The sequence below is a fragment of the Octodon degus genome, unplaced genomic scaffold (assembly GCF_000260255.1).
Source record: "Octodon degus isolate 3935 unplaced genomic scaffold, OctDeg1.0 scaffold00064, whole genome shotgun sequence".
Taxonomy (NCBI): Eukaryota; Metazoa; Chordata; class Mammalia; order Rodentia; family Octodontidae; genus Octodon; species Octodon degus.
This window is the reverse complement of record NW_004524640.1, coordinates 10,144,922-10,155,629: the sequence shown is the minus strand read 5'-3', so window position 1 is coordinate 10,155,629 and position 10,708 is coordinate 10,144,922. Positions and strand designations below refer to the sequence as shown.

The following is a 10,708-nucleotide window of genomic DNA, read 5'->3' as shown; positions in this document are numbered from 1 at the left end:
TAACTTTGCACTGGATTTGACTTCAGAGTTGTTGCTCTCTTTCCCGTCCCCCCCCCATGGGAAATCAGTTTGCCTGTGAAATGTTAGGAGGCAGAGAGTCGGGAGAGTCTTTCTGACCTCACAGATCTCTTCCTGTTCCTCTTATCTTGCTCTCAAATGTGGCAGCTTCCTTTTCCCCATCCTCTCTGCAGTTTCCCAGCTGTGGTCCTTCCCAGGCTCCTCTGGGTTTTCTTTCCTCTATGTCTGTGTCCCTAGTCTTGATTTTTTGTTTGTTTGTTTGTCTTTGTTTTTTGAGGCAGCGTCTTGCTGTAGAGTTTAGCCTGCCCCTAAACTCACTGTGTAGCCCAGGTTGGCCTCAAACTTGCAGCAACCCTCCTGCCTCAGCCTCCCAGTGCTGGGATTCCAGGTGGCGCCACCATGCTCAGCCCTGGTCTTGCTATTGCTGCTGCTTGCAGCATCTTCTGCTCTGTGTGTGGGCCCTGCTCTTGGGTGCCGCTTGCTGACCCTGTCAGGAGTCTCTCTCGCACAACTGCCTCAGTCCTGCAGTTCTGCAGGGGACCTCTGAGCTGCCCCCATACATACACTAGCAGATCCCCAGTGTCAGCTGTTGTCCCCCAGTGCTTGTGTGGGTGCCCCTGCCTTGGGTCTCTGGACACCCCGTACCTCCTACTGCCTCCTATGCCCAGATGCTGGCCCTACCCAAAGCTCCCAGCAGCAGTGTGTGTACTGGGGGGAGCTGAGGGGTATACAGCAAGGCTCCTTATCCACAAGGGACACTTCCAAGACCCTCAGGAGATACCTGAAGCTGCAGGTGACACCAAGCTTTGTGAGTACGAGGACTGTGTTGCCTTCTCTGTACAACCACCGTGAGAAAGTTTAATATGCAAATTAGCCAGAGCAAGAGAGGAAAACAAAAGCTAACAATGTAGAAGAATGGTAACAACGTACTGTAACAAGTTATTTAAAACTCACGAATGATTTGTTTCTGGAATTTTCAATTTACTATATGCAGACAGTGGGGACAGCAGGCCACTCAAACCGTGGAAAGCAAAATCACAGATCCGCAGGGACTGCTGCCCTGTCCTCTAGCTTCGCTCTGAATATTGACCGAGTTTCATGTTTCGTTCTGGTTTCTACACTAGCTTTTAGGAGAGACAAAGGAATATTTGAAAACTGTTCTTCAGATTGCCACTGCTGTCCTGGAATGTGATTTTTTTTTTCTATTGAGGTAAAATTTACATACAATTAAATGACCAAGTTCTTCAGTGATAATTTTTTTTACCACACCCACTGAGTTTAAGTGCGGATTTTATTTTTATTTTTTTATTTTTTATTTTTTTGGTAGAACCGGGATTGAACTCAGGTCCTTCCACTTGCCAGGGAAGCGCTTATTCCACTGAGCCATCTTCCCAGCCCTTTAAGTGTGGATTTTAATGAGTTGTTACTTTTACCTGCGGTTGTCCGATGTACAAGGCCCAGGGCGTTTCCATCGGCTCAGAAAGTCCCGTGTCCTTTTCATCACTCTGCCCCATCCCTGGGGCAGCCCTATACTCCCTCTGTCCTTTGAGATTGATTCACCCACCCGCCCTGGACAGTTGGTCACACTCCAGGCACTCCCACATGTCCAGATTCTGCACGAGGTCTAGAGATGAACCCGTGTTGTCCTGTGTGCTGGGATGTGGCTGCTCGGTATCCACAGTACGTATGTGTCATGGTGTGTGTAGCCATCCCCGCCCCGATGGTCCTCTGAGGAAAGGCTGTGATGGCTCTGTGAAGTAAGGAGGCCAAGAATGTTCCCTTGGTCTTTTTGTGGGAATGTGGTCAGATCTATTGGGGAGATCCCTCAGAGTGGCACATACGAGTCAGAGCAGTGACATAGGTCGGCCTTCTGAGTAGGAGCCAGAGTTCTCTGGTGTTCTTGTGCCTTCCGTAGCTCCAACCCCGGAGTCCAGATTGTGCTGCCTGTACGCGCCCATTTGTGGGGGGTCAGTCTCTCTTATTTTAGTCTCCTAGCGAGGATGGAGCGGTATCTCACTGTGGCTCTGTTTTTGTTTTCTTTGTACTGAAATCGAACTCAGGACCTTGTACTTGCCAGGCAGGTACCGTGGCTCTGTTCTGTATATCACTGTTGACTGATGGCTTTAATGGGATGGTTAGACACTTGCACCTCATCTCCTAGGAGGGTTTTTAGTCTTCTGCTGCTTTGTATTGGATTATACTTATCCTTGACTATGGGCGTTCATTATGTAGACTTCTTCTTCAACAGTATGTATGGTGAATATTTTTCCTAAAGCTTCTTATTAACAGTCATCTTTAATAAGCAAAAATTTAATACTTTTTTGTGAATAGTTCATGCTCATATCCTATCCAAGAAATTTTTTAAAATTTATTTTTTGGGGGGCCAGGGAGATGGCTCAGTGGAATAAGCGCTTCTCTGGTAAGTGCAAAGGCCTGAGTTCAATCCCCGGTTCCGCAAAAAAAAAAAAAAAAAAAAATTATTTTTGGTACTGGGACTCAAACTCAGGACCTTGTACTTGCCAGGCACTATACCTCTGAACTACATTCTCAGCCCTCAAATTAATTTTCTTTTTTTAAAAAATTAATTAATTAATTAATTATATTAAATTTATTTATTTATTTATGTGTGTGTGTGTGTGGCCAGCTCAGCCCACCAGGGGGCGGGGCTGGCTTGGCATGTGGTGCTGGGGGATTGAACCGCGGTCCCTGTGCTTTGCTAAGCTTGTTCTAAGTAGGTGCTCTAGACCACTAAGCCATCTCACCAGCCCCTCAAATTAATTTTCTGCGTGGAGTGAGTCAAGGTTCATTTTTCCATGCATGAATAACCAATTGTTTCAACCTTTTTTTTTCCCCTTGAGACAAGGCCTTGCTATGTAGCCTTGAACTCCCTGTGTAACCCAGGCTGGCCTCAAAGTCAGGGTGATCCTCCTGCCTCAGCCTCCCAAGTACTGATATTACAGGTGTGCAACACCAAGCCCAGTTCCAATTCATTTGAAAAAAACTCCTTTATTGAACTGGTGTGGTGTGTTGCTCAGAAATTGATTTGCCGCGTAATGTGCGTCTATTGCTGGCCTCTGTACTTTGTTCCACTGATATATTTATCAGTCTGTTGGTACAATCATCTGTAATTACACCAGAACCAGCCTGTGCCAACCACAATAGTTAAGCTCTGAAATCAAGCAGTCTAAGAAGTCTGTTCTCCTTTCTCAAAATCGTTTCTGCCTATTCAAGATCCTCTATGGCATTTGCTTGTCAACTTCTTTAAGAAAGCCTGATGGAGCTTCAGTAGGGTCGTCTTAGTCTGGAAGCCAGTGCCCACCCTGACGTTGCCTCTTCGGGTCACGAGTGTAACAGACCTCTGTACTTTTTCTCAGGAATGTATTGCCGTGTTCCATGTTGCAGTCTTGTGCATCTTGGCACAGATTTATTCCTGGGTGTGATATTCCTTGATATCATTTTGGGGTGGCATTGTCAATTTCACTTTCCATTCTCCATTGGGGGTCTGGCTGGGGGAGTGTGCTCAGTGGAGATGACCAGAAGGGGACCCAAGGCCTGAGCCCTGGGGTGACCGCCCTAGGAGCTGGCACAGGGCCAAGGCTGCCCCAGTGGTAGAAGGCCAGCAGGTGGGGGTGAGCTGGGGCGGTGGGGAGTTTCCGGGAGGAGAAGGTGGCCAACTGCGCGGATGAGTCAGACGAGTCCTACAAATCAACACGCATATAGCAACCGTCGCCAGTGACTTCAACAAAACATTGGACAAAGTTCTTGTTTCTCTTTGTTTTCACTGTGTTAGGGGAGCTCAGTGACTGAGCTATATCTCCAGCCCTTTTATTTTATTTATTTATTTATTTATTTATTTATTTATTTATTTATTTTGAGCTAGGTGTTTGTTAAATTGCCCAGGCTGGTCTTGACCTTGCAATCCTGCCCCACCAACCTCCTGAGTAGCTGGAATCGTAGGCATTCAACACCACACCTGCCTTGACAGAACATTTTGATGAAACATTCTTGTCGCAGTGGAGTGACAGCTTGACTGCAGAGGGCTTAAGAGGACAGGGCTCAAGGGGCTTTCCCTCATGGCTGGCAAGAGGGCTTCCTGGGGGTAATGGGATGGCTTCCAGAGTGATCCATCAGTGGAGCTGTCTGCCCTCAGCTGCCTGTGCTTCGGCATTGCATGCTGGGAAGTTGGCTTGTGCCCCACAGATGGCTTCTCTTAGGCTCAAGGAGTGGGACAGGGTGCAGGGAATGCCCAGGAAAGAGCACCAGCTTGGAGCCCCGCTTCTCTGCTGTGCTGCTGGGGTCCTCCAGGTGGCTGTACCACTCCCCTGCCACCAGTGGTTGCTGATCCAGTCCCGCCTCCTGCTGCATTGTCTGCCGGCCCATCTGGCCCTAATTTAGGATCCCAGCACACCTGGAACTGTGCATTTAAAAAACATTCTGTGGCTTCTATGTACCTGCACCGTAGGTATTCATTGGTGCTCTGGTGACAGAGTGGCCCAGGTGCAGGTATCTGCCCAACCCTGTCCCTCCAGAAGGCTGTCATTTACGTTGGGTGATCATGCAGGTGAGGATGATCAGGACCACATAGGTGGGGCTGCAGAAGTCCTGGGTTGTCCCTGTGTGGACAGCAGGGCCAGGAGGAAGAGGGGCAGGCAAGGATACAGATGCAAGGGGGCCGCTCTGTGAAGTTCCTGCAGGGCAGAAATCGTCCCTGTGCAGCTAGCTGTGGTTTCTGTGACTATGTGTTTTTCTTTTCCACATTTTCCTATGTGGCCACCTGTGGGAAACTTCCCAACACATGTCTCCAAACATCCTGGCAGCCAGCTTGGGGTGAGCAGGGCTCCCTGACAACCAGCTGTTACCAAAGAGTTCAGAAACTGAAATTTGAGGAATGTTGTGGAGTGCTGATTCCTCCCATACTCTGAGATGACCAGGCCCGCATGTGGGGGCGGCACTCAGGGACAGAGTCCCCAAGCATGCATAAAGACCCAGCACGGTGGGAAGGCTCCTGGGGGATGGGTGCTGGGTGCGCCAAAAGGGCTGCAGACGTGGAGTCTGACGGCTGGTGGGTCCTCCAGCTCTGTGCGACCTGCACCCCAGGGCAGGACCGCCAGTGGATTCAGGGGCATGGGATGCTCCAGGTGGCCACCAGCCCACAGCGGCAGGCTTCGTTGGATCCTTGCTCAGCATCTGGCCAAGTTTTTCCTGTTACAATCTGTGCAGCCAGTGGGGTCCTAGAGGGGGCAATGGGAGACTAAGAAAAACCTAGACGCATAATAAGGGGACAGCTGGGACCAGCTGGGACCTGACCTCTCTGATGGAGAGGCAGTGACACCCAGCATGCTCCACGTCTTTATTTATACACAGTAAAGAGGGGGAAGGGTGCAACAGGATGAAAGCGCAAGGTCTCCGTGCTTTGCTAAGAACACCGAGTCTTGCTCCAGTCCCAACAGTGAGTTCACGTGGCTCCCTCTGGCGCCCCCTGTTCTTGGGGCTGCCCCTCTCCAGCTCAGTAGCTCCCCACCGTTCTTGTTACACATGAGGAAACTAAAGGCCAGAGAGGGGCAGCAACTTGCCCAAAGTCCAAAGCAAATTGTGACAGAAGCAGAGCTGGGTGCAGCCCTTCCTGCACGAGCCCAGTGGTCTGCCCATGGCCAGCGCCTACTTTTCTCTTGTGGTGGGGACCGCACCCTACCCCGCCAGGCCTCAGCAGGTCGGAGCTCTTCTTCGCTGTCTTAGGCTCTGGCCATGGTGCTGAGGATGTGCTCGAGAGGAGCCTGACAGTAGATCCCGCTCGCTCCAGAAAGGAAGGGTGGACCAAGGGTTCTGTCTGGGGAAGCAGGGGGCTCTCTGCAGAGTGGCACAGAAGCTGGCAGCTGAAAACTCCGGGCTCAGGGACTGACATAGAGACAGACTACAAGTAAGAGCCACGAGGCCAAGACCCCTTCATCAAGGGTGGGTGCTGAGGTGGGCACTTGGCCTCGCTGTGTAGCCCTCCCTCCCCCATGGCACCCACAAGTGTGTAGGCATCTGTAATTGAAAGTGTGGGGGCTGCTGGGGCCTGGGAGCTGCAGGGCCGCCCTGCTCACCCCTGTCCTGCACTCCACCCAGGTGCAGACATTCCACGGAGACCTGCTGCAGCACATGGAGAAGAACACCAAGCTGGACATGCAGTTCATCAAGGTGAGCCTGGCTCCGAGCCCGCCTGGCCCACAGGCAGGGCCGCTCGCCCCAGGCAGTGGTCCTGAGCAGTGCTAGGTTACACACACTCGCACCTGACCCCCCGGTCCCTGGGCGGTGCGCTCTAACCCTGGAATCTCTGTCCTGAGTGTGGATCTCTGTGTGTCTTGGCCCTGCTCAGGACAGCCGCCAGCATTATGAGATCGAGTACCGCCACCGTGCCGCCGACCTAGAGAAGTGCATGTCCGAGCTCTGGCGTATGGAGCGCAAGAGGGACAAGAATGCACGGGAGATGAAGGTGCGTGGGCTGGAACAACTGGGCAGGTCTGGGGGACCCCAGCATTCTTGGCCCTCAGGCCCCTCTTCCACAGCCCTTATATCCTTTCTTGGATCATGGCCATCTTCAAAGTCCCCTTTCTCAAAGCCTGGGTACCTCTCCCCCAGTAAGGCCGTCAGCCCTGCTGCTCTGAACATGGAGCTAAGTGTGACCTGCCAGTGGCCCTCCTGTGGAGCATGGGGTCCTGCCCCTGGCCGAGCTCAGTCCCAGCTCCCATCCCTGGCCTCAGGCTATAGGACTTGAATCCATGGTATAACCTGGGTGCCAGGCCCAGAGCTGTGGGTCAGACCCAGCCTTGCCTATGAGAAGCACCCAGGCTGACGCTGGGGAGACATGGGGCCCAAACCCGTAAGGACCAGGATGCCTGTGAGGGCAGCTGGGCTGGGCTGTGTGCTCAGGAGAGGCCTCCAGGAGGAAGGGCAGGGGTGAGGCCCTCACCCGCCCCACCAGCTATAGCCTCCTCCCACAGGAGAGTGTAAACCGGCTGCACGCACAGATGCAGGCCTTTGTGTCAGAAAGCCAGCGGGCTGCTGAGCTGGAGGAGAAGCGGCGCTACCGCTTCTTGGCTGAGAAACACCTGCTGCTGTCCAACACCTTCCTGCAGTTCTTCGGCCGGGTGAGTCGGGCTGTGCATGGCCAGCTGCAGCCTCCTGAGCCGGCTGCACAGGGGAGCTGCTTCCCTTCCTCCCTTACCTGTGTAGAAATTTATTTCCCTCACGTCTCCCGCTTACCCGTCTGTTTGGGCCTGCATTTATCCACAGCACCATGTGCGCGCTTTTGCACACATGCGTTCCTATGGGGACCATTACTTTTTATTCCTGGATGCACATGCTCCACACTCCCATGCTCAGCCACTGCTGGATTGGCTCTGTCATTCATTCATGTTATCATTTCATTTAAGTTCTCTAAGCTCTTGCTGTGTCCTGTGCGCTAGACCGGTCAGTTCTCTCATTTCTCGTTGGATTTCTAGGGACTTTGCTTTGTGTTTAGGTACAATATTGCTGGGTGCTTTGGGGCTTTTATTATACCGCCTCTGTAAATATTGTCTTCAAAGGTTGAAGTGCTGTCTTTTAAAATTTTTTAAAGTCTTTTATTTATTTATTTTGGTACAGGGTCTTGCTATGCAACTCAGATTCATAGTGATCTTCCTATGTCAGCCCCCCAGCACTGAGATTACAGGTGTGTGCCACCATGCCCAGTTTTGGTGGCCAGCACAGTGTGCCCGGGGTTCGGGGCTGGCACAGCATGTGGTACCGGGGGTTGAACCCTGGTCCTTGCACTTGCCAGGCAGGTGCTTAGACCTCCGAGCTATCTCCCCAGCCCTAAAGGGCTCTCTTACTGGATGCTTTTTAATTCAATTTTGCCTGATATTGCTATTGTCCTTTCTACTTTTTTTTTTCTTTGCCTCTTTTTTTTTTATTTTTTTGAGATAGTGTCCCAGAATGTAGTCCAGGCTGGCTTTGAATTCACTATGTAGCCCAGGCTTGCCTCCAACTGGTGGCGATCCTCCTGCCTCAGCCTCCTAAGTGCTGCGATTATAGGATGCGCCACCATACCTGACTATTTTGAAGTATATTTTCTGTTACTGACATATAGTCTCCAGCCATTTGGGTAGACTTTTTTGTCTTCTAAGTGGGAATTCAGCCCACTGCCATGTAACAGCCAATGCTCCTGGCTTGACTGCTCCAAGCTGGTTCAACTGACTTACTTTATCATTTTCTCTTTCCCCTACTCACATTCTTCCCAGGAAGATTGAGTTAGTGTGTATTCCTCCTTCCCCCGTACTGAGAAATTCTACTCTTCTCTGCTCCTGGGGACTTCACTTTATGACCCTTGTGACCCTTATACATCTAGTACCTGTTATAAAACTGCCCCCACCCTGCCAGCCGGCCCCGCCCTTCCCTTGCTGCAGGCTGGGATGGACCCTGGGGGAGCACCACTCTCCCTTCCTCTTGCGCGTCTCTACCCCTTGGTCTGGCTGAGTCAGCCAGGACTTTTGGGTCCAGACTCTCCCTGGTCTTCTCTGAGGTCTGGCCTTGCATTTCCAGCTTTATCTCGCTCGATCTCCCACATTACCTTGCCTGGTGCCCCATGTAGCTTGCTCTGCCGGCCTGGTAGGTGATGACCAGCCAGGCGGGCTCCAGAGCCCAGGCCCTGCGCTTTGTGGCCCCAGAGCCCCCCACCTGTTCTCTAGTCCCTGGTGTGGTGCCCGTGGGGCCGGTGCTGCTCTGGCCCTGGCCCTTTCTCTGTGGATGCCCAGAGTCATTCTCTAGGCCCCTGGGGCTGGGGAGCTGGCGAGGAGCTGCAGTGAGAGCCGAGGTGGCACGCCCTTGGTCAGGGAGGCTCTCTGCTGGCTCTGTAACACTGAGCTTCCCTTCTCTCTCTGCCCATGGGGGCCACCTGTCTGTGACCTCATCCCTTACCACGTCCTCTCTGTCTCCTGACTTGTCAGGATGCCAATTCCTCAGGTCCACCCTCTATTTGAGTTCTTCAAGCTCCCATCTGAAAATCTCACCATGTGTGGTCTGAAGACCTCCGTTCCACAGCCAGCTCCGCCAGAGGCTGGGGACAGCACAGCATCGCCACTCCCTGCTGCCTCGAGGTCCTCACCCTTGACCTCTGCCCCCCCTTAGGTCCTTGTCTTCCCTCTGCCTCCACAGGTTCTGCCCTCACCCTCAGCTGAGCTGAGCTGCGACAGCCTCGGGCACTGGGCTAGCAAATCTGGATGGGCAGGCAGGGCAGCAGTCCCTTCCCAGCCCTGGGTTGCCTTGTCCAAGTGTCCAGTTTTCTGCCATGGCACAGGGAGGACCCCACTCTGTCCCGGGTCTCACTGTTGCAAGCAGAAGTTCCTGCTCAGTCTCAGGGATAAGGATTGACTTCGCTCTCCATGCGAAGGACCGGAGCAGAGGCGGCGAGTTGGGAAGGCCGTCCAAGTGCCCTGCACGGCGTGCCAGGTTGAGCAGGCGCTGCGCTCTGCTCTCCAGGTGGCAGGCACTGGCGCAGTACAGGCTTGCCTGGAAGAGGAGCGCCTTTCATTTGCACACAGAGGTCCTCCTCTCATGAACTCTGTATGCCAAACTATCCACTGTCAGGGGACGCCTGGGCCTTTGTGACATCAAGGAGCGTTGCCCCCACTCAGGAAACCCAGTGGCCCTCCCAGGCCACATGCAGGGCAGATACTCGGTGCTGCCCTGGCCTTCAGCCATGCAGCCCTGGTCCTGGCCTGGCCAGAAGCCTTGGCACCATCTGCCTACCATTTCCCTTAAGCAGATGACTTTCTCCTTAACTTTCCTGGCTTCATTCAATCATTCATTCATTCTTCTTAGCCCAGATAATGCAGCATTCCCAGCTCTACTCTATATCTAAAGGTGAGTCCCTGGCCACCCAGACAGTGACTCTGTCCTGGTGCCACAAGGGCTGCCCCTGCTCCTCCCCCAGCCCTGCCTCTTTCTCTTGCTCCCCATTTCTTTCTATTCCCAGCTATTGAACTCTGCAGCAAATTCCAGGGAAGGATTTCACCTCCCTGGGCCTCCTTATCTTATCTGGAAAGGGCATGATTCCCAGTCCAGGGTCAAGGCAGAGAGGGAAACTGGCATAGGAGAGACCAGGTGACACTCAGCTCTAGCCCTGCCTGTCCCCTCAGAGGCCAAGAACAAAACATTGTTGCATGGAGCTGCCCCGATGTGCCACCTGCTCCTCCCTGTCTTCTGAACAGCTAGCTTATCTCCAGCATTAAGAGGACAGGGACCTCTTCTTTGGCTGCATTTTGGCAGCTGGGATCACCCTGCAGGAGGGAGCTGCAGCAGGAGCAAGCAGGACCCCATGCGTGGGGCTGGAGGAGCATGTCATGACCCACCCCAGCTTTAGGACACCCAGGACCTAACTCCTAAAACAACCAAGCATAAAGAGTTTCTTTTTACCATAATTATAAGCTCAATGCACAGTAAGAATGAGACTTTAAGAATCAGAAGTACCTGGAGATAGGAGGGCATCTTTCTTGTTCATCTGCAATATTCGGTCCTCTCTTGACCCAGTCACAGTTAATAGCACGCCTCTCCCCTCACCCACAGCCCCCCTGGGCCACTGCGCTTGGGCAAGTTATCTCCAGGACAGATGCCTAGAAATGGAATTAGGCAGACTTTACCAGAGCACGGTGGCACATATGTCATCTGAGCA

The 10,708-nt window shown here is 52.7% G+C and overlaps 1 protein-coding gene across 1 annotated transcript in view; it reads left to right on the top strand.

Annotated features, from left to right (window-relative positions):
* The window catches only part of Baiap2l2 (BAI1 associated protein 2 like 2), a 25,892-nt gene that overhangs the window by 7,887 nt on the left and 7,297 nt on the right, over nucleotides 1-10,708 (top strand). Inside the window, exons 5-7 of the mRNA XM_004634611.2 lie at nucleotides 6,127-6,198; nucleotides 6,377-6,493; nucleotides 7,002-7,148. Coding sequence (XP_004634668.2) covers nucleotides 6,127-6,198; nucleotides 6,377-6,493; nucleotides 7,002-7,148 — 336 coding nt within the window. The remainder of the gene's footprint in view (nucleotides 1-6,126; nucleotides 6,199-6,376; nucleotides 6,494-7,001; nucleotides 7,149-10,708) is intronic.